At 36.8% G+C, this 24355-nt stretch overlaps 1 protein-coding gene across 7 annotated transcripts in view; it reads right to left on the bottom strand.

The window, feature by feature from the left end:
* Positions 1 to 11677: 11677 nt before the first annotated feature.
* The window catches only part of hdac4 (histone deacetylase 4), a 251755-nt gene continuing 239077 nt past the window's right edge, over positions 11678 to 24355 (bottom strand). For all 7 annotated transcript variants that reach the window (XM_088604975.1, XM_088604976.1, XM_088604972.1 and 4 more), the window contains 3 exons: positions 22041 to 22125; positions 21206 to 21347; positions 11678 to 18635 (listed from right to left, as the gene is read on the bottom strand). In XM_088604975.1, the coding sequence (XP_088461101.1) occupies positions 18596 to 18635; positions 21206 to 21347; positions 22041 to 22125 (267 nt within the window). In that variant the 3' untranslated portion in view covers positions 11678 to 18595. The remainder of the gene's footprint in view (positions 18636 to 21205; positions 21348 to 22040; positions 22126 to 24355) is intronic.

Raw genomic sequence — 24355 nt, 5'->3', positions numbered from 1 at the left:
TGTAGACTTACTGGACAATTTTAAAAGCTTCTCCCAGCTCTTTAGTTGCATAATTGTGCCACATTGTCTAAAGTATAATATACTATTCCCCCTGTGCTGCTAATATCAACCTTATGCATAAAGTCTATTTCACAAAGATAAAAGACTGAAATATATGTATGTCTTATCCATTTTGACAGGGTTAATTATTAGTGGATAACATGATTTTATGGAATTTATCCAGAGTTGAAGCCAGCTGGAGCCTATCCTGCCAAACAACCGGCGCAAGGCAGGTTACACCCCGGACAGGACACCAATACAATGTCAGGTCCACATAGGCACAGACACAAACATGCATACAGTCATACCAGGGCCTATTTTTTCCAGAAGCCAATTAACCTAATAATATGTCGTCTTTAGACTGTGGGAGGACATGGGAGCACCATAAGGCAACCAGCGTGAACACAGGGATAATAAACAATCCCCACACAGATAGCACCCTGGGTCTGGAAGTGAACACAGGGCCCCCAATGCAGCAAGGCAACAATACTAACCACTGAGCCGCCATGCCTCCCCAATATAAACATACTGTGCATATTTTCCACCTTATTGTTTGTATTCCAAGTCTTCCAAAGCTCTGTCTTTTAACTTACACAATGCAATTCAGATTCCCAATAGGAAGAGGACCGGCTACTGTATTGAAAGAAACAGAAAAATGACCATTTTAAAGAAAAGGTCAAGAAAGGAAAACGGGTGTGATGAAATTGGAAGTGTCAGGGAGCAAAATAATGAAAGCAAAGATATACCGAGTGAAAAAGGGAAAGCTAGAAAATGCTAAATGTTGCAGCAAGATGAGCAAAAACTGACAAATGTAAATTCAACCACACAGTGGAATGTAATTTTGAGGTCAAGAATAAATGGATGTTTTCTGGTCTGGTCTGTATTTCTCTCCAAGTTTTACTGTGGACTAGAACACTTTGTGGGATCATGATCCAGAAAGACCAATGTATTAAGTCAAGCCTGGAGGTGATTCAAGCCTTTGTTTAGCTAACCCCTATGCCAAAGCTCAGGGTCAGAAAGTTCAAAGGGTGCAATTGCTTCTAGTATCAAAAGGCACACAACTGACTAAGTCTTATTTTAGCATTTCTTACTGTGCTTTAGACTACTGATGCTTGTCATTATCCTCAAAACTCAAGTACCACAAATATCTAGTTTTATGGTATGGTAAGGTCTTACAGTAACAAAATAACTTGAAGGTCTCATGGCTAAATCCTATACCAAATGATCCATCTGTTTGTCTCCGTTTCATTGTTTGTTTTCAGATGCGTCTGATATGTTTATTTTCCACAAGACATTATGATGCTTCCTTCTAAAATAACCTATAAACATGTGAATGTCTGTCTGCAGCATCTTGTCATGATGTTTGCTTTTGCCATCTCTGGTTGGGTATCCTTTCACAGCAAGTCAAAAAAAGTACACCTCCTCAGTTTAGCAGGAACCCTTTGTTTGACAGCTTGTTTCCCTTATTTGTTTGCTATCAGCCTTACTATTTTGTGTTTTCTGGAATTGGTGAACAACTTTACCTCACGGAAAAGGGGAAAGAGGCAAACACTCTGCAGCTTTTACCTTTTGGCTCTATAAACTAGAAAGGCATTAGCTCAACACATCATTAATAATTATAGTGAGCTTGACTTACAGCCAACATATCAGTGACTTCCCAATTGACACTCCAAGGCATCTGTTCAAAAAACACAAGAAAAGATTAAGTTTAATTTAAGAAGTTTAAATTAAGAAAAACTCCTCCTAGATATTTAGAATTTACCTTTTTCGAAACCTGTCTGATACACATAGTATGCAGCTCATTGTATCTCATTCTAAAGACAAATCACAGGTGTCTGCCAGCTGCTTCAGGTTCAGCCAGAAGTAGATACAGTATGTGGAAAGCCCACTCTTTCCCATATTCTTATAGCACTTTAAGGTCTCCACTGCATTAACAAATCAATGCTACTGGCTCTTTCCAGCGCACTGCAGCTTATACTACAGGCAAAAGGCCGACAGACTTTAACATGCAGAACAAGATGTAACAGCTGTTTTAGTGAAGCTCTCCAGGGAATTCATTCATTTCCCTGTCTCTTGCAAATGGAAACAAAAAATAGAGCAGGATATTAATGGGAGGTGTGGATCTTCCAGTGTCTGGAGAGTCAAAGATTGCACTTTTCTGGACACTTGTGTTTGCCCACATGTGAAACCTGACTTCTACAGTACATCACATTTTTATGACTTTGCCTGTGCATATATCTGCTAAATAAGGGCACAAAAATAAAGAAGCAATTTTTCTGGTTTGAATTCAAACAATATTGTGCCTTTTCATTTATTTGTCTTCATGTATACATACAGTACACTATAGCAACAATGGCATTGAAACATGACAATGATATAATTTGGGAATTCACAAGAACAATATTATTATCAGATTTGATCAAGTTAGTATTTAAAATGTTTTTTTTTAAACACATTACTTTCTCATGTAGAAAAGTAGTTCAAAGACATAATATATATTTTTTTACTTCACTACCTGGTCTGGGACACAAGTTTTCAGAACAGACTGGACAGGAAGAGTCTGCATGTGCTTTCAGTAGGCCTCACAGTGTTTGCTTGTTTAGACCCAGGAAGGTTTACACAGTGGAGAGAGCAGACCCAGCTGGAATCAGTAGGCTTGCAAAAGTGTCTTGCAATCACCCCACAGCTTGTTTTATTTCAGTGTGAGTTGTGTGTGCTGTGTACACAGAGCGTGTGTCTGGGAAGGCTTGAGCCACACAGAAGAATTGTTCTAGTCAATATGAACAGCGCACATCAAAGTTTATTCCCTGCATCTCTTGGTTTATTTTCGAAAGACATTTGGGGAGAACAGCAAAAATACGCTGATTCTGAGTCTGAGTCATAGGATTAAGACTTTGAAAAGCCCTGGGTATTGCATTCACACGTGGATATAGTAATTCATAATAATTAATTATAATTGATTACACTTATATAGCGCTTTTCTGGACACTCCACTCAAAGCGCTTTACAGGTAACTGGGACTCCCTCCACCACCACCAGTGTGCAGCATCCACCTGGATGATGCAACGGCAGCCATAGTGCACCAGAACGCTCACCACACTCTATCAGCTATCAGTGGGGAGAAGAGCAGAGTAATATAGCCAGTTCATAGAGGGGGATTTTTAGGAGGCCATGATTGGTAAGGGCCAATGGGAAATTTGGCCAGGATGCCAGGGTTACACCCCTACTCTTTTTGAGAAACGGCCTGAGATTTTTAATGACCACAGAGAGTCAGGACCTCGGTTTTACGTCTCATCCGAAGGACGGCGCCTGTTTTACAGTATAGTGTCCCCGTCACTATACTGGGGCATTAGGACCCACATGGACCGCAGGGTGAGCGCCCCCTGCTGGCCCCACTAACACCTCTTCTTACATGTACATGTATGTGTAGTGCAACCCCAGTAGTTAACATACTGTTCTTTTTCTTATGTTCATTCTATATAAGAAAGGGTAAACTAGAGAATACTATTGGACCCATCTAGCCCTTTTGGTTGATACTATAATTGATCCAAAGAACTCATCCAGCTATGTCATTAAAAAATAAGGATATTGGTTTCAACAACCTGGTTGAGTAGCTTGCTCTAGACCTTTCTACAAACCTTTTTAACATACAATGTAGTTTCCACTTGTGTCTACTGGTGAGTGTTTCACTGTTGATTCTTGAAAAAGTCAAGGATTTCCAGTACTTGAAAGAAGAAGGTAGTAGAACATCCCTTTAAGACTGGCAATATTTGGTTATTTTCTGGAGACCAGGAATCTTTTGTTGCTCATCTCTGGACTGATTCCACAGCAACACTATCTTTTTGTAAAATGGTTACAAAAATCAAACTTTACTTTGTATTCTACATGAGTGCATTGTTAAATTTTAACATAAGATCCCTTGATTTTAGTTCTACAATTTTACTTTTATATTTTATAAAATCTAGAACTTTAGCTATCCACACACGCTTCGTTTATTACTTTCCTTACACTGTCTAGAAGAGTACAGCAAAAGATCTGTCAACTTGAAGCAATATTTTTTTTAACCTGAATGTAATACTTTCAAAATTTCTTTGTTTGAAACATCTTCTGGCAGGAGTCCAGTCCTGAATTTGGTCCATGTCCCTTTGAATTTCTTTTGGAGTTTCTACAGTGTTTGGTAATCCTGCTGTTTTTGTATCTTGCAAATCTGCAAACATCAATAATTTATTTTAAAAATCTAGATTAAATTATGTAAATTTGGGAGAGGTGTGTTCCTGATAATTTAGGTTCTCTACCAATTGCAATGTGTTTTCTATCCTCTGACCAATTCACAATTTAAACACATGCATTACCCTGAATGCCTAATGCCTGCAACTTGAAAATCCTTTAAGAATAACTTAATTAAAAATCTTCTTAAAATCTAAATATACTATACTGAAAGTTCTGTTTGTGCCCATTACTGTTGCTTCTTCAAAGTCAGCTAACAAGCTACTGTGGTTAAGTGAGGCCTGCATTTTCTAAAACTGTGTTGACTTCCACTAGTTTATTTCTAATTATTGTTTCCATACTGTAGCTTTACATGCAATAAAAGTAAGACTCCTTGGTCTATTATTACTTGCCTGTTGCAGTGGTGTCACTCTTTTTATTAATGGGTATTACACTCTAAATGTGGAGGAAACGGCAGCTGGGAAACTCCACTGGGGTTGGTCATTAAGAAGGCAAGTTACTCCGATAATAGCTGCACATACTGTGCATCATCGTGGTCCTACAGCTGCTTTCACTGGTCAATATTGGGTTACACAATCTCATTGATCGTACTGGAGAGCCTACTACTGTAGCTTTTGAAATGATAAATCACTGTGGAAAAAGACTGAGGTGAAGCTTGGGTTGATTACTGGACAGGTGCTGGGGATGATAAGTAGAAGGTGGCTGAGGGTCTAGCCTAGAGGGGAAATACAGTACTGGCCCCATCCATAATCTGTGCTCACTCTCATTTCACCTTTCTGCAGCAGGCATGGTTGGACCTGTGAGCAGGTAAGCTGCATGATAGAGAATGGGCCTTGTAGCTGACCAGCAGAGAAGAACTAAACAGGTTGGGAAGTTAATGATCTGAGTCTGATCACTTCTTGTTGCTGGGGAGCTGTAACACTGTGGAGAGATCTCTCCCATTTCTCTCCAAGGATTCTGCAGGAATGGTGGGCAGAGGGCTTGTCACCCCCTGACCAGCAGAGAGCAGCACGGGTACTCCGAGACCTATCAGACCACAACAGTTATTCATGAGGTGTGTTGCATTTGGAGATTCAATTAAGACAGTGAAGTGAGTTGGGACATAGCAGTTCTGTGGCAGCACAGTATGACAGATCTGAATAAAACAGAGAAAGTACAGCTAAAATAATTAGATTTCCTGAGTTTTTTTTCCCAAGGATGAGGATTGCACCACTCTTGTGCAATAGACATGGAGACATGGTCACAGCCAGTGACAGGTGACACTGCTGTGTAAAAACTGCCACAGACTCCAACTTAGACACTTGCTAGTCTTTGCATCACATGGATTTGGCAAGTGGGATACTCTCGAGTTCAAACAGTGAAGAAGCTATTCTTTTAAAAATACTTAGAACTACGGACAATGCAATATAACAGTGCGCACTGGAATAAACTGCAGTTAAATTTGCACTTATTCTCCTTAAGTTTTATTTTTTTTCATTGAAGGGTATTGGAGGCATTAGTTTTAAATATTGAAGTCTATATACAGTGCCTTGCGAAAGTATTCGGCCCCCTTGAACTTTTCAACCTTTTGCCACATTTCAGGCTTCAAACATAAAGATATAAATTTTTTATTTTATGTGAAGAATCACCAACAAGTGGGACACAATTGTGAAGTGGAACGAAATCTATTGGATTTTTGAAACTTTTTTAACTAATAAAAAAATGAAAAGTGGGGCGTGCAAAATTATTCGGCCCCCTTGCGTTAATACTTTGTAGAGCCACCTTTTGCTGCGATTACAGCTGCAAGTCGCTTGGGGTATGTCTCTATCAGTTTTGCACATCGAGAGACTGAAATTCTTGCCCATTCTTCCTTGCAAAACAGCTCGAGCTCAGTGAGGTTGGATGGAGAGCGTTTGTGAACAGCAGTTTTCAGCTCTTTCCACAGATTCTGGATTGGATTCAGGTCTGGACTTTGACTTGGCCATTCAAACACCTGGATACGTTTATTTGTGAACCATTCCTTTGTAGATTTTGCTGTATGTTTGGGATCATTGTCTTGTTGGAAGATAAATCTCCGTCCCAGTTTCAGGTCTTTTGCAGACTCCAACAGGTTTTCATCCAGAATGGTCCTGTATTTGGCTGCATCCATCTTCCCCTCAATTTTAACCATCTTCCCTGTCCCTGCTGAAGAAAAGCAGGCCCAAACCATGATGCTGCCACCACCATGTTTGACAGTGGGGATGGTGTGTTGAGGGTGATGAGCTGTGTTGCTTTTACGCCAAACATATCGTTTTGCATTGTGGCCAAAAAGTTCGATTTTGGTTTCATCTGACCAGAGCACCTTCTTCCACATGTTTGGGGTGTCTCCCAGGTGGCTTGTGGCAAACTTTAGACGAGACTTTTTATGGATATCTTTGAGAAATGGCTTTCTTCTTGCCACTCTTCCATAAAGGCCAGATTTGTGCAGTGTAAGACTGATTGTTGTCCTATGGACAGACTCTCCCACCTCAGCTGTAGTTCTCTGCAGTTCATCCAGAGTGATCATGGGCCTCTTGGCTGCATCTCTGATCAGTCTTCTCCTTGTCTGAGCTGAAAGTTTAGAGGGACGGCCAGGTCTTGGTAGATTTGCAGTGGTCTGATACTCCTTCCATTTCAAGATGATCGCTTGCACAGTGCTCCTTGGGATGTTTGAAGCTTGGGAAACCTTTTTGTATCCAAATCCGGCTTTAAACTTCTCCACAACAGTATTACGGACCTGCCTGGTGTGTTCCTTGGTCTTCATGATGCTCTCTGCGCTTTCAACAGAACCTTGAGACTATCACAGAGCAGGTGCATTTATACAGAGACTTGATTACACACAGGTGGATTCTATTTATCACCATCAGTCATTTAGGACAACATTGGATCATTCAGAGATCCTCGCTGAACTTCTGGAGTGAGTTTGCTGCACTGAAAGTAAAGGGGCCGAATAATTTTGCACGCCCCACTTTTCATTTTTTTATTAGTTAAAAAAGTTTCAAAAATCCAATAGATTTCGTTCCACTTCACAATTGTGTCCCACTTGTTGGTGATTCTTCACATAAAATAAAAAATTTATATCTTTATGTTTGAAGCCTGAAATGTGGCAAAAGGTTGAAAAGTTCAAGGGGGCCGAATACTTTCGCAAGGCACTGTAATTGTTCAGGAAAGCAGTATCCACACTGAATACTTAAGGAGGTTACAGTATAGAACCCAGGCCAGGAATCGATCTCCAGGATTTAATACAGGCAATGTTTTTAATTACATAATTGAAGTATTTACTTAACAGTAACCAATAGTTTTCCTAGATGGAAACCAGCAAGTATTTATTTGAAGTTTTTAATGTACTGTACTGTCCTCTTGGAGACATAGCAGAACTACTCTATTCTTGCTTCAACTTTAAGTACTTTAGTAGATATTGTTTCCTGTTCCTGCTATTAAAAGAAAACTAAAAAAGTCTGTGAATCTTGTAAGGGAAAGATACTTACCTGTGCATGGGAAAGAGGGATCTTCCATTCAGGGATCTTTATTTGTAAATTAAGAGAACAAAAGAATTAACAGCAGGTGAAAGAGAGCTACACAGGGACATAGAAAGAGTGCACCCATTGTGAGTTTTGTAACATCTCAGGATCAGAGTTGTTTAATAAGTGGGAAGTTCCAGGAAGATACTGTATACCCGTTTTTAAATTATAGTTTTTGGGAAGAAAGAAAGCCTTTTCTTCCCCCAGATGGTTGCACAGTAGTTTAAATGTTCACTATACTGTACGTATATACAAGGGGGTACATACTGTATGCCTCTTCTGTACCTCTGATGGGAGCACACTCAGTGTTAATCTATTACAGATTTAGTAAAAAAAACAGGAAAGCTAAACACTAGAGATTTAATTTTCCAGGTGACCCATTCTTAGTTTTGTCTAAAGCTGAACCAAGATTTTTTCCCTCAAAGAATCCTGTAACCAGTCTGCTTGTTTTTTTGGATCATATGTTTCAGTTTTGTCTTCAGTTCAGCCAATAACTTCCAGTGTTTGAGAATCCGCTTGCTCTTTGGCTCTGCTACCAATAACAATACCGAAATTCACAGCCACTCCCAACTGTGAAATGCAATTTATAATTCTCAGTTGCTAACTGGAATAATGAATTCCAGTTTATCACCTTAATTTATTACCTTGATCCGTGTCTCCACAAGGCCAGATAGAGAACTCTTACTGCTTTCCTTTATTGAGCCTTATTATTACTGACTATTACTTCCTCTGAGTGCAGCACAGTGGCAAAGTTATGTGCGTTGCTGCCTCACAACACCTGGGCCCTGGCTTCAGTTCCAGGCCTGGTTAATTTCAGGTTAATTAGCATTTGGGAAAACTGGCCCTGGCGTGAATGTGTGTGTGTGGCTCTGCAATGAACTAGGGTCCCATCTACTGTGCATCCTGCCTTATAACTGTTGTTGGCCAAACTCCTTCTCCTCTGAGTTGGATAAAGTGGTGGATAAATATCGTTCCATTTGCAATCAAATAGACATTTTCAAGGCTGTGTTAAAGTAAAACACTATTAATATAGATTTAATATTAAGTTTAAGTTCTTGGGTCAAAATTGAAATACATTGCAAAATAAGGTGTACAGTACTTATTATTTAGAACTGGTGTAAAGCTAGCATCTTGTTAGTATTAATGGTAGAGTATAGACAAAGCATTATTTGGTGCAAATTAATTACCTCATAAACTTTCAGTTCTTTTGTGTCCTTCCATTTTTAGAAGAACTTATTTTCAAGATTTAGGATTAAAACTGCTACTACAAGAGCTACTGTGTACAAAATACACTTATACCACAAATGCAAGCTACACTATGGTCAAAGTAGCCATGCCTCTAATTTTTTTAGCATTTTAACTAACAATTGCATTAATCAAATCCTTACACTGCTCCTAACACTAGCTCAGACCAGTCTCTGGCAGTCAGCGTAATGTCTTGTTAATGTCACTAAAATGCATCATTAGTACTTTTCCAAAGAATACTACTGTATGTTTAACTGTTGATAGCTGTATTATTGAATAATAATGTGGAGCAGTCTTACCAAAGTTGTGTCTGACAGTTTTACTGTCGTTTAAAGGGCAGTACTGTGTTCATGAAAATCGACACAGAAAAGGAGTTCATATCTATTTTGCAATTTAACTGCAGGCATGTCAAAACATACCATACTGTATTACGCATCCACAGTGGGATTCTGCACTGCCATTTCCTTTGCTTAATCTTCCATGGCACATTGATTGTGGTGCTGTGTTATTTGCACAGTAATAGATTTTAGAATTAAGCCTCACTGAATACACAGCACAGCATTGTAATATGAATAAAGGTGAAACATTATGTCGTCATTCTCTTACAAACATATTGTCTTTGATAAAAAGAACAACATATCTTAATATAAGAATTCCAAATAAAATCATAGTCAATTGTCACAGATTGCAGAAGATTGCATTCTTTAAAGGGGAATGACAATGCTATTTTTACATTTAAAGGTTATCTGCAATGATGAGTGTGTTTCAAACCACAATAAAACTACTAAGTGCATAATGACATGTACAACCTTCAATTTAGATCACAAAAGAGAGTTTCAATTTTTGAAATGTAGTGCCATATTTCTGTCATTGTCTGCAATTCAGAAGGAGGCAACAGAACGTCTGGTGATGTGAGATCGACCCTTTATCATATCGACCCATCATACACGTGTTTTAGACCAGATAAAATTTGTTTATCTATTAATTTGAAATATTTTGATAAAACCAACACGTACAAGGTGACACGTTTTTTAGATATTTTATCTAAATATTCCAGAAAATAACATATCTGTTGCACAACCTGTACTTGTTTGATTGTGCATTATGCTGAATCTCGTCGAAAAACTTGTAGATGGGGCCAACATCAGTGCCCGTGTTTATTACCTATACCCTGGAAAAGGAAACAGTTTGACCTTCTGCTGATCCGATCCTCTGTTTTGTGTGTCCAACTATGTTATGAACAGCCAAATGCTGTTGATGATGAGCCATCGTTTTAAAATATATACTGTATGTGAGTTCAAAAATATACAAAAAGGATTAATGTTGTCAGGAGACCGTTTCTCATTTGTATAAAGCAAGCAGGATGGGCCGCTTCCATGTCACAATGTGCGCAATGAAGTGGTGGCTCTGTGACTAAGGATCTGCACCTGTGGCTGGAAGGTTGCTGGTTCAAATCACGCACCTGGCAGAGGAATCCTACTCTGTTGGGCTCCTGAGCAAGCCCTTAACCCCAAATTGTATAGGGCTAATAAAGTGATCAAGATTAGCAGTTTCATCTGCCAGCAACAGCATAGTGTATGCCACATGGCAACCATACAACCCTTAATCACATGATTCATGATTTTGCACTTATTCAAAATTTTAAAAAAATTGCAATAGTGTCAATTATTGTTTTTTTATGCCAAGATTTAATACCTAGTCTGAGAAAATTTGGACTGCAGTTCCCCTTTAAAGAAAACGCATTCCTCTTAGATATCTAGCTATTCTAGGAAGCTAGAATGTACAATTTTGTATGCAAAGGTTATTTTTGAGAAGTAATTTTAACTAATAGCCTCTCTTGTAAGGTTCATCAAAATGTACCTAAAAAAATATTAATTTTGTCTATATCCGTTTGAGAAAAAGACTGACACTGAGTCAATATCTTCATCTAATAAAAGAAATCCTTGCAGTGCTCTTCCTTATTCTCAAAACTTATATTCATAAGGAAAAGGTTTAACCTCTGCAAAGGTTTAAGCTTTGGTCAGTGCTGGGATGGGAGATATGTGAAGAAACCATGTTGCTGCTGTAAGATGTGTTGGTGGACTAGTAGGTGGCATTCTTCCCTCTGGGCCAGAGATTCCAAACCAAAGCCCACGTATGACAACACTGGACACTGTGCTGTAGGGCTGCTGTGCTTCAGATGAGATAAGATCTAAAATATGTGGGCGTTTCACTTCAGTGTGGAAGAAGTGGGTCCTCTCCTATATAATGGATCATTTGGGGTAAAGAGAGCTAAATAAATATAACAAATTCTGATTGTTATTATAGTTATTGCATGCATCACTCTAAGCAGAGAAATATGGGATCTCATAGGTGCTACAGGTAGCTGTTTATTCATTTGTCTAATCTAGTTCTCAAATGATGACAAGTTAAAGTTCCTTTGGACTGACAACATGTTAAGACACTGCATAAGGAAAAAATTAGAAAAAGTGAGCTAATTAACCTTATCCTGCCACTATATCACAATTATGCAGGTTTTCTCCAATGTTGAAGTCAAAAATGCAATTACAATGAAGATATTAATGCATAATAAAAAGAGGATAGTCAATAGTAATTGCAAATACAGTTCAGCACAAGTATTCATATTTGGAAAAAATGAGGAAACATACTATTAAGTGATATTTTTTTATTTACACCACATGAACAACATGTTGTCATAATGTGGTACAAAATACTGGACTCCTAATTAACTCTCTTGAAGTAGCTGGAACTGTCAAAGAAAGACACCATTGGCTAGTCGAAAAGCAAAAGGAAAATAAATCTGAAAAAAATCCACCCAGCAAATTAAAGTCCAACAAAAGTCCAACAAAAATGTTAGAGCTAGCACAATGAATCCCACAATCACCAATACAAAGGTTCATACATTTGAACCGGTTCCCATTAATGAAAATACAGAACAAAATTGTTTCTGGCAATGTGGATATTATTTTTGGAGAGCTTTATCCATGAAGAGGGTACAATAGAGTTGAACTCCAAAAGTTACATCTTAATAATGTGTTTTAAATGACAAAATGTCTCCTTTCATGTATAAATGTGTGGGTGTGTTAAATATACAGTCTTGGATGAGTTTGCAAATAATTTGCAAACACAAATGGGGGTATACAAATCTTTGTCTTAATTTAAAAAAATAAACCTGTGCAATGTGACTTTGTTACAGTAGTTTGAGATACATACACTTTTCACTGATTTAGTCATATTCTTAATATGTATTTTCTCTAAGAAAGTCACCACAATTATGTTTCATTCTTTGCAAGAGTGTCCAAAGTTTGTTCATGGTTGTACATACATTGTACAGAAGGTATACAGTGTGTGCATATACGTATGAGCTTGTCATCCTGAACAAGAAATAAACAAGTGAAATGATCAAGAACCCCCATTAAAGGAGGGATACAAAAAAGCAAGACATTTCAATTTTCTGAAATAATGATACTTTATAGTTGATGTCAACAACAAATGTCAAAGCAAAGGTCCCAATAAAAGATCTGGTTTGTAACAAGGGAAAAACAAAACAAAACAAAAAAATGTTTTTCTTACATTTGTAAACCTAGAGTTGTTTTTAAACCACAGTGGTCACATTTATTACTGGTTAAACTGGATCAGACAATCTTTAGGTGAAGTATCTGTCAAACATTTGTTTAGAGCCCTTGGTAACTCCAGATGTTTTGAGTAGACTTTTCACAACCCTAATCAACCCCCACCCTACCCCCCAAAAACAAAAATCACCTGAAATAATAACAGGCAGTCTATCTTGTTTTGTGTAGTTTACCTAAACATTTTCTACATAAATACAATAAAATCTATTGTTGGTACTGTATGTCACAAGTGCTAAATAAAGGTTTTGTAAAATATTCAAATGTTTAAGTAGTTCAATTTTTACAATTAAAAAGCACATCTGTTGGATTCTTTTTCTGAATACACAAAAAGCATCTCACTTTCTAATTCTTCTGACAGAAAAAGAAAGAAAACAAAAATGTTCCATCATGGTTATCGAAGATGCCATAAAACATTGAAGTCCTCCAGTGCTATTCTGGTGTGCAAATATGTTACAAAGACAAACATTAGGCATGCCATCACACAAACCATGCAAAATAAAAGAACAACAACAAAAAAAAAAACACTACAGAGGTGGTAAAGGAAAACACTAAAAAAATTAACAACGGCCCTTCTAAACCAACAAAAAATGGGCCTGGCTGTCTGTGGCAAAAATAAAAGAGGAATGACAACGTCAAATATCAAATAAAAAGTCAAACGGAATGTTTTCTTTATCACAATTAAAAAAGAAAATGAGAAGAAAAAGACTATCTGGATGCTGTGTTTATGATCCAGACAAATTGTCCCTTTTGACAAAAAAAAAAACGCAATGTGTGCCATTGCTCAGACTGTTATTGCAAAATGTTCCCCCAGACCTCTTGTTTTACAGGCTGGCATGGGGAATATATGGCGTTATGTTTCAGCTAAAGACTTCTCAAAAGCAACAAAAGGCTGATGAGGAAGTTGTTGCATTTTAGGGCTGTAAACATAACAGAACTGCACCTATTTACTGACTGGTGTTTAAGACTGTTGTTTTAGGTTAACCTCTCGCAAATGTGGTGTCCCAGCACTTCAGTATGCAACATTTCTCTTTCACCTGTTTATACACAATTAAAGTTATGTTCGGCTTCCAAAAAATGCAAGGCAGGGGTAAAGCTCTTCCGCTTTGTGAAATATATAATATTTTGACCACATTGTACTCAAGCACATTTAATTTCACATGAAGGCCTTTAAAGAATGAGATCATTTAAAAGAATCCTTTTGAATCAATTTATAAGCTTTTCACTGAACAATCTTTCTCTTGACTCCTTTCTTGCTACTGGATTTTCACCCTACAGCCCACATTGTACTATCAGACAATTCTTATACCAAGAAAACTCAAGCCAGTGAACACTGTGGAGCTACCACAAGCTACTGTGGGCCAGCCTGATCAGCCTTAAGCAATTTCCAAATACCCACTTTCGGTTTGTGTCCTGTAGACAACAGAAAATCAATTTCCACTTAAGATCTATAATTTACCTTAGCCAAAATTCAGACCAGGGATGCTTAATAGAATGCTATTCAATTCATTAGAATTCATGCATTAGCAACAGGCTATGTACTGTATGTGGCACCCTAGGAGTTCCTATATTTATAAAATTGTAAAGCACCACTAAATTTCTTGCATGACTGCTTTAAACGTAATATGACATACATCTCCATTACCTTGGGAACTCATGTAACAGTATTTTGACTTAAAAATAATTGTCTTAATCTGTTAGTTCTACACCTACAGATTTCTATTTCTGAACTTTTTTCTTGTTAAATAATGGATATTAATATGGTAAACACTCAGACATTTAGTTCCCTAAGGTTAATAAAGCTGTTTCTCAAGGGAAAGAAGCAATAAAATCAGTTTCTGTCAGTGAGTCTGATCTCAGACACAAAAGGGACAGTCTGAAACAAAGTTACTCTCATTATTTTATGATAAAAATGTTTTTCGATGGAAAATCCGTACAAACATGTAAAAACACAGAAATGTGGCAAAAAGTATTTTAAATGAGCTAAAGTGAGCAAAACATTTTATTATTAGTCTTTAAGTAAGGACTAGCATGCGGGGGTGGCCTGTTAAGGGTTGTCTAGTTAGTAATCATGTTTTCCCATAAAATGTCAACCAGTGGTTGCAACCTTAGAAACTTTAAAATAAGCAGTATTCTCTAGTATTTCTTGACAATAACACATGCTGATAAATAGCAAATATTTCATATGAAGATGGCAACATCAGACGTATTAACAGGAACCAAAAACAAAAGGGATTGTATTATCTGTCATGCCTTCTTAAACAACCATATAAACAACGTCAGATTATACAAAGTGGTCAATATTAAAGTTTCAGCTCATGTGGATGTAGAAAGATATTTTTTGCAATGCAAGTATAGGCAATGTTCTGGTTTAGTTATCTGTGGTAAAATAAGTCAGCACAGTGTGAGAGGCCTTAGTCAATTTCTACCAGGCAACATTAACACACATCCCTGCAAAGTTACTCAAGTAGTTCGAACTAGCTGGTTTAGTTAAAACAGGTTAAATGGTAAGTTATATCTAACTAGTTTTGGAAATGGTTTAAGGAACTCCATAAAATATTTTTGATGTAACACTTTTGACAATGATAACCATCAGCACAACACTACACCATGCTGATATGCCTTAAAGTGATATTGAAGGCTTAACTTTCAACCACTACTGAAACTCAGACAACATGCTAATATTACCAAAAATCAACCTTATAGGACGCTAAAGCATCTTCCTTTTATATTCTGATTCATTTTAGGGAAAAGGTCGAGAAAGTGATTTTGAATTTAAGTCGGATCAATATTGTAGCTACGTACAAAAACACTCCATTGTGAACGTTATTAACGGATAGAGTTAATCTTAGCTTTTAAAAAGTGCTATGGGAGAATTCATTTTGTAAAAAAAAAAAGAAACTGAAGAAGAAATGTTCAAATAATCTCTGCAGAAACACATTAAATTACCCAAGCTTGGAATTTCATAGCATAACATTTCAAAACAGTAGTAGTGTATTTTACATTTTCATACCTTGTTCTGACACTTTCCCATTGTAAAAGCCCACCACAAAGATGTCAATTTCCATGAACTCAATGGATGAGAAAAATCGGCTTTCCTGCTGAAAAGGAAACACATTACTGGCAAACAGCTCCCTTATATCTGCTAGCAAACATTGCTTTAGCAGGCACCTTCCATGTTAAGATTGCTTCTAATTACTTTTATTTTACAAAGCCATCTTATTTATTTTGTCCAAAGCCAAAATATAAGCCTGTATTATAACCACTATAAACAGTTTTTAAACAAAACAGCCTTGCCCTTGTCACTTAATTTTGTAGTGGGAGGAGTACATTTTGACAGTCATTAAAGCCATTGCTAGGCTTGAATTGGGAACCATTTCTCTGAAAAGAGTAAAAGAAACAACATATTTAATGCTACTTTATATCCTTATTCCATGGCAGCCTTTAACAGTGCAGTAAAAAATACCAAAAAGAGCATCACCAGCCTAGCTTGAGATATATGGGTGTTATCACCTTGCAATACTATTTTTTAACAAGATTGCATCTTTTTTATATATAATATATTTTTTCCATATATAAATCTACTATGAACAGAACATATAGTAAATACACAATTGTTGGAATCATTATACAAAGTAGAAACAACTTTAGCCTCCCCACACCCACCCCTACCTGCCCCACCCCAAACCCGACTAATGAAAAGTTTGCTTCTTGAGAATGTGAACAAAATGGTCACGCTTCCTTAAGAATGTAGAATGCATTTTGCAACTGTACAAGAAAGAAAAAAATAAAAAAGTACAAAAAACAAAATAAAACAAGTGAAACATTGTACAAGTCAAAAGGTACAGATATGGAAACAAGAGAATTCACTGATAAAAAGGAAACATGAAAAATAATAATGGGGAAAAAAGTGGAACTGTCATTACAACAACTCTTTGTGTGACATGGAATTATAATTATAAAAACAATCAGAACAATTACCTCTTCGTTCCTTGCTTTGAAGTTTTCCAACATATTTATAAGTTACAATTTAATTGATCATGATCACAACTGAACTCCAAGAAAATAATGCTTAAGGTAGTTGCCAAGTGGCTAAACATAAGTTGGCTTTATTTAAATTTGACCTCCTAGAAAAAGAAAGGCTCCACCTCTTTAATCTGTACTGTTAAGTATCAGACAATGTTAAGTAAAATCTCTAAATGTTAAGTGTGTTTTAAATGTATATAGTACAGTACATACGCATCTTCTACATTTCATGCAGGTTATCTGAAATAGTAGTTTTATGGCCCCACCAAATTCAGTTTCACTTATTCCATCTGCTGCTAAAATTAAGCCACGTCCTGATAAAGCCATGTAACACATTCACAGTTGGTAGCACCTATACAACCGTGAAACTTTGCACCTTTTCTGGAATTTTCAGTGCATTTTAATTTTGGTAGCACAGGCCAAAACACAGGAAATATCAAGCTTTACTGGAACAGGAAAAATTTCAGTGAGAGATACTGAAAATTACTGCATCCAAAGAAATGAAAACTCTTTCAAACGTTTGGAAATTAATTTGATAGAATTCCAAGGAAGTCAGCATTAATGATTTGCACTCGAGAACATTAAATAGATCTTGAATCAACCTGTTGATTGCAGTTTTACATTTTTACTTTATTAGAATAATCTGAACAAGATTAAATTCCGAACACCTGATACTGAATTTCAATGCAATTATTCTGAAAGGCTCTAAATTCTGACAAAAATATTAATGTTGGCAGTTCAACATTTTTATAAAAATGAACTACATACTTTGTAAGAAAAACAATGTTTACAAAGGCAAATAGCATTGCTTTTCTAAAACTGAAGTTACTAGTGGAACAAATCTCGAGCTGGAAGCAAATTCTCATGCTTTGGTTTTTTGTTTTAATTTTTTTTTTTGAATGGCATTCTAATTTTGCTGATGGCAAGTTACTTTATTACAGTACATGCTTTTAAAAGAAAACATTTATTTGGTCAAGTGTTTATATGGTGAGCTACATAAGGCAATACTAATTATAAAAATCACAGCAGGTTTAATTTAAAGTGTTCCAACAATGTTTGCCTCTTTACAGATGGCAACTACCTTACAAACTTGTTTTTAAATATACAGCAAAAATAAAAGAACAAAAAAAACTTTCAGAGACTTTCTGAAACACAAACTTGTCTACACCACATTCCTCGTAAACATGCCGAAGTCTTCTTTTGTCTCTTTTTTTTTCTTTTTCACTGCCACAGACTGGGCACTGCAATGTTGCATGTGAAAAGGAGGAAAAAACAAAGAATTGTTCTGTTACGTAACTCGTTTAAGGCAATGTTCTTCTGAATTCATCATGAAATCCATCAGGTCTAAAAAAGGCACAAACTCTCATTCTTCCAAATATATTAAAACTTGAGCCAGAAGCCCAGTCCTTCAGCTGCCTCCTCTCCCTTGGAAAGTGTCTTATTCATTTTCAACAATCACAGCAATGTTTGTAAGCAATAACTATCAATTATATGAACATTATGAGATCCATATTTATTATAAAAAGAAAAAAAAAACACAACCACGTGTAGTAACGGTCAAACCTGGCTTGAGACCGTTTAACCATGAGAAAGTTCAAAAGCACCAGCTTTCACATCTACATTTTAATGTATCCCATTTTCAAAAAAAATCTATCCATGAACTCTGCCCGAAACTGGCTGTAGGCTGCCCTTTATTTCGGACCACAGAATAAACGGCAAACTTTGTTGTTGGTTTTTTTTCCATCCATTTAGCTCCCACTCTCTTTCACGCCTGATCCCAGATGAGACACCACAATGGGACAATGGCGCGGCGAGGGAAAAAAATCAAATGGACGTCCTCGGCAGAGCTGTGTCAGAGACCAAGGTGAATCTCTGAGGAGTAAACATCCCAGAAGAGCTCCCTTCTTGCCACTACAACGGTGGCTCTTCCTCCATCGGTTCGTCCTCTGGCCTGAAGCGGTAACAGAAATCCAAGAGTTCAGCATCACTTCTTGAAAACAACAGGTTTTAAAGCAAATTGACAATTAATAGCTTAAGGGCTTTAATACTATCCATGAGGGGAACAATCAAATGGCTTTTAAAAACTAAAAAGGTAAAATCCAATTCAAAAGAAGCAAGACACAAATGTCTTTGTGCACAAAAAGCTTGTACTAATCAAACAATTACTTCAACAGAAGGAAAGTGAGTTTCCATGTTTGCATTATTACATTTTTTTCCTTTTTTAAAAAAGTGTTCTTAAACATTTGGTATTGGCAAGGAAAGGTGGATAAAACAAAGTTTACAAAAACGTTCTTGTGTTTGGCTAAAGGATGATCAATCAAATCTACCATTTTGAATTTTGTGATTATTCAACAACCTACATTTTTTGTGTCTAAAATGTCTAAAAAAACTCACTTTGCGATTTTGACAAAGTGAAACGGGTCCAATTTTCAGGGTTTTGTTGTGACAGTCAGTCACAAAAGATGCACATGGGTTGTTTACAGACTTCTCAATCACAATGTTGTTTGCAGTTTGTACTACAAATAAGCATTCACAATTTTCTGACTCAGCAAATTTATGCTGAGATATACAAACAGAACATCTGTATGTAAGGTTTTCTACATGTTTTCAATTATACATTTGGCACAACCTGGCTCTCAGAAGCAAGACTATTTTGGACCTGTGCCTCCTAAACCAGATCAAATCCACTAAGACTTTCTGACAGTAAAATCCAAGATATCTTTATTCATACCTTTCTGTTGCATGTCTGTATGATGTATCAAAAGTGTTTATAAAATGCCATTATAACATGAATTTTTATTTCACATTTGTTGTCTTCAGTTATTTCTTATCTCTTTAGGATCAGCAGTTGTTCAACATGGCCCACAGCAGAGTCAGCTCTAACTGGAGGAGTTTTATGGTTCACACTGAGAAAGCCTTAAGCTAAACAGTGTCCATCAAGTCAAAGGGGTCACGAGTGCATGGCTACCTAGGAATACAATGGCCAACTAAAGCCCACCCAAAGCCAATGGTAATTAAACATCTCTACTTAGGGAATTTGGGTGAAAACAGGTTAATGACACTGTCTGCTCTTAATGAACACCTTCACTGGTTGAGTCAGTTGGAAGACCCATATACTGTATCCATTTTTAATGGGAAAACGGCACTTACAGTAAAAATCTAACAGTGTGTTGAATAAGACAGAAGTGAATAATTAAATACAGGAAGGATTACTTTTCAATTATAAAAAAATGAGCATTATTTAATCATACACTGTTAGGATAAACAGTATCAGAACTCAGGTCAATAATATTTTATATTATATACGCAAGTGGTACAGTCAGGTGAAAGTACAACCAAAAGTGAGATTTTGTTATATTTTATGAATTTATTCATTACTAAAAACTATATTAAAACCCAAGGATATCAGAGAGTAACCTTCTCTAAACTCCTTCAAATCAAGACTCAAAACCTTCTTCTTCAGAAAAGCCTTTACTTAACTGGTTCCATTCTCCACCCTTCTGCTCTTCTTAGTACCACCTTCCACGGTCTCCTTTATTGTTATTGTTGTATTGTTGTAATTGAAATTGTGTCTTATCTTGTGTATTCTTCTTATTTATTGTTGTATTCTTCTTATTTATTGTTATTGTCATCCTGTAAAGCGCTTTGAGAAGCCACCTTTAAAGGCGCTATGTAAAATAAAGTTTATTATTATTATTATGATTATTATTATATAGACATTGTTATATAAATCAAGGATTATTGTGACTATCACAATAATATTCCATGAAACTGTCCTAATTGTAAAAGTCAAGTGTTATTGAACTTAAGTACCACATACTCATAAATAACTAAGTATAATCATTATTACTGTTTATAGAGTTTTGATTACATGTGATATCAAGTTTTGATTACTGTGTATGCATTGTCAACCAAAGACTAGAACAGGAGGTACTAACTAAATATGAAACCTTGATTAACTCTGCTCTTGTTAGTGGAGTTCTGCTTAATTCCGATTTTAAAAATAAAATATATGGTGTAATTAACAATTTGAAGCTCTTTTTATCCTGTGAGAGGGCATCAGGTTCAGATAAGATGGAGGTCCTAGTCTGAGCCACATTACCCATAATGCTACTGTATGTGAAATGAGCTGCGGCCCTCAGTCACCTGACCAATAGGAGGAAGCTGGTACCTCACCACTACCACTGGAATAGAGGAGGAGCAATGGCCACAGTGGTAATCAAGCCGGCAAGCTGGCTGAATGTTGGCTGATTTAAATGTATATTCTTAGACATTATTTACTTTAAGATTTGATGTCTTTGTATGCTTTACATAACTGTACTAGTATTGTGAGGACAGCATAGCACAGTGGGTACATTTCTGAACTCATAACTGGTGAGATGTAGGTTTGGGTCCCTGCTGTGCACCAGCTGTGGTAACCTGAGTGAGGTACTGTACATTACCCCCACTGCCTTATATAAGAGATAAGTGTCCAAATTCTATAGTGGTAGATTTAGAAGAACACAAGAACAGAACACATACCTTTTCTCCATCTGTTTGGCTGCGACTGATAAAGAGGCCATGGCTGTGACAGTCTCCGCTTCCTCGGTTTCAAACTTCTGAGCTTCGATGACAGAGTAGCCGACTGTAGACGCAAAGCGCTGCACGGATTGCCAGTATTTACCTAGCACAGCAGATCAATGTTCAAGTCAGCATGTCTCCTCTAGAAGTTGGCATTAGTTTCAATGCCTTGACAAAACAATTGAAATCAAAAGAGCTACAGATACAGTATACAAGATATCTGTACTTGCTGCACTCAGACTATCTGCCTCATGTATACTCAGCTCATGTTTTCAAGACAGTAATCTCAAAAGAACACTGCCAACTTCAAATTTATACAATTTATTTAAAGGTAGAACCTAGAGCACGCTACCATTCATTTGGCTAAAGTTCACATTCAGGAAATTACATTTTCAGCTGTCATGTTTAAATTGTAAAAGTACAGGTAATGGGGGTTGTCCAATTGATAGTTTAGCTGACATTTTAATCCAAATCAATTTATGGATAATGGAGTATTAAGTATGGAGCAATTGCTGGTGCAGACTCGAAATATATTTGAAGATGACCAAGTAGGTGTAAATGCCTTATTCACGGTATCACTCTGTGAGTCAATAGAAGATTTGGAACTGAAAGCTCTATATTATGGCCTTTTACTTTAATATCTAGCTGCCTCACACACTCAAGTGTACATTGTTTGGCTTTAAGCCTTCCTTTTTTTAAACTGTAACTGGAAGAAATATCCAGTTCCTTCTTCACCAAGCCTGCATAATTAAAGATACTGTAGCTTTGCTTGTCATTACCCAGTTCTTGTACTTACTGTGAATTTCCAGGACCTTTTCCATGGATCGCACCGCATTAGGATTAGGCCTCTGCTGAAGGACATCTTGTGGAAAGGGATCAGGCTGGTGAAAGAACAGAGACATGTGTCAGATAGAAGAAAAAATGATTTATGAAATGCCTCCTCAAGAGATGCACTACAGAGTTCAAGAAATAACTTTAACTTTACTACATGAGCATTTTGATGATTAATAAATGTGGTTAACATTCAGAAGGTTTATTCCAATTGTGAAATGAAGAGAACTGATAAAACGCAGGTCCTATAAAAAAAGGAGAGTGAGGGATAAGCGCGTGTCAGGATGCTGATTCATCATGCTGTATACAAAGTTGCACTTTCTCAGGACTGAGGAAAGGCTGTGGATTAAAAATGTGAACACAAGACCAACACAAAACACACTTAAGTCTCCTATCTTTGCTGAAAAATTAGTTTAATGCGTATAAAATGTTAGATTCAAAATGCAAGAAAAGGTAACACAAACTTTCTGCTCCAGGAAAACCTAAGAATGTTAAAAAAATAAAGTTGTCAAGAGGAAACACTGTGTTTTGAACACCACATTCCTAATCCGGAATGATTAGATTTCCTTCTGGCTGTGGGCTACCCTCCTCCCAATCCCCCACGTGAAAAGAAAATGTGCAAAAGCCAATTTTTCATTGTGAAAATACTAAAATGAAAGATATGGAATGCTTCATCCCAAAAAACCTCCCTTAAAAAGAGGCACTTGTAATATTACATCAGTCCACTTGATTTGGCAAAGTAAAAAGAAAATAATACCTTGGTGCCCTTTAGCAAAGCTGAAAGTTTTATTTTAATTAAAACAAATAAGAAAAGGAAAGGGGTGGGAGGAAAGGGGCACATGTTGCAGTCTGGAGATAGGGATACCATAATCCTACTCTGGCACGATAAAAACCTGATCAAACCAAGACATTCACATCCACTTTCCCCTTACTCAATAAAACTATATTAAATTCTTCAAAGGCACAGTCTTTTTCCCTTTGACATTCCAGTTTATTACTTAGGGATTTGGGATGGTAGAGGGGAGATTACAGCATTGTCTGCTAAGAGTTATAAACACTTAAAAAATTCAGGACAAATACTGAGGAAACCAGCGGGCTTCTGTCCTTGTTGAGTTAAAAGCGGGGTTTGCTAGAAAGAATGCACATGTCATTTTGTGTCAGGTCAGTATGTTGGAGGCAGGGGCAATGCGGGTGAAGGCAGCACACTTTTCTTCTGATGTTTGGATGCAGAAAGACTGCTCTGCACTGAATCCAAAAATCCTATGTTTAGGAATACTTTTCTTAAACAGCACAGGCTCTAATAATGAATTGTTCGAACTTTCATTTTTCACTCGTTTTCACTGTCAGTGTTCCTGTCTATGTAAAAAACTAGCCGTGGTTTCTTGCTTAGGTGGCCTTGCACACAGCACACTGTCTGAGTGAAGAAGACTTGGAGCCAGGTGGTCACAGACTAACAGACCCCATCATGGGAGCTCAGCTGCAGGCATGCCTCAAGTTTATAGTGGATCTGTTCCAGTAATTTTCTTCTGCTTTAAAACATCGGCTGCACAGTATCAGGACAGACATCTACAGCGTTTTCGTCATTCCATGCTCTTGTTATAATGAAGGCATGACTGACTTTAAGCCTGGCATGGTCAGAGGCTAAAACTGTCCGTCATTTTGAAGGACGGCTCTTTTGCACGCCTATAAACTTTAATGAGTCCTGTCAACACACTGCTGGCTGGCTAGCAGGTACAAAACACATGGCAGTCAGTAACATTTACTGTGACACAAGTATTTATTTGATTTTTAAGAATTTTAAGCATTTTCTTTAGACACGCAGAATATTTTGTTCTACTAGTGTTGGCCTTTTAAAAAAAAACATGTTATTGAAACCATATACTGTCAATTATACGTTCCAATACATAGGGAGAATACTTAAATTTTTGAGAAGCTGCATGAACTGTCAAGAAAACCAAAACTGAAAAAATTTCTAGGAATAATGTCATTTTTTTATTTTCAAAATGGTGGAACTGAAGACCTTTCTGGGATTAGTTTCTTTTTTTTTTGTACTAAACTGTTTTTTAAAGAAATGAAACAGTAGAATGTGTCTTCAATAACAATTAGGAATTAGGAAATAATTTAAAATAAATCCTAACCACTGCAATTAGGAAATGGACGTCTGTTTAAATACTTCAATCTATTAGTCATATGTTCAGCACTAAGATAATGCTTCATTCAAGTGCTATTTAACTGTAAAGTATAAATAATGTTTTTTAATGTTTTAAAAGTCTGCCTAAT

This window comes from Lepisosteus platostomus, chromosome 14 (assembly GCF_059453375.1).
Source record: "Lepisosteus platostomus isolate fLepPlt1 chromosome 14, fLepPlt1.hap1, whole genome shotgun sequence".
In the NCBI taxonomy this organism is placed as follows: domain Eukaryota; kingdom Metazoa; phylum Chordata; class Actinopteri; order Semionotiformes; family Lepisosteidae; genus Lepisosteus; species Lepisosteus platostomus.
The sequence above is the reverse complement of the archived record's forward strand: the minus strand, read 5'-3'. Positions and strand labels throughout refer to the sequence as shown.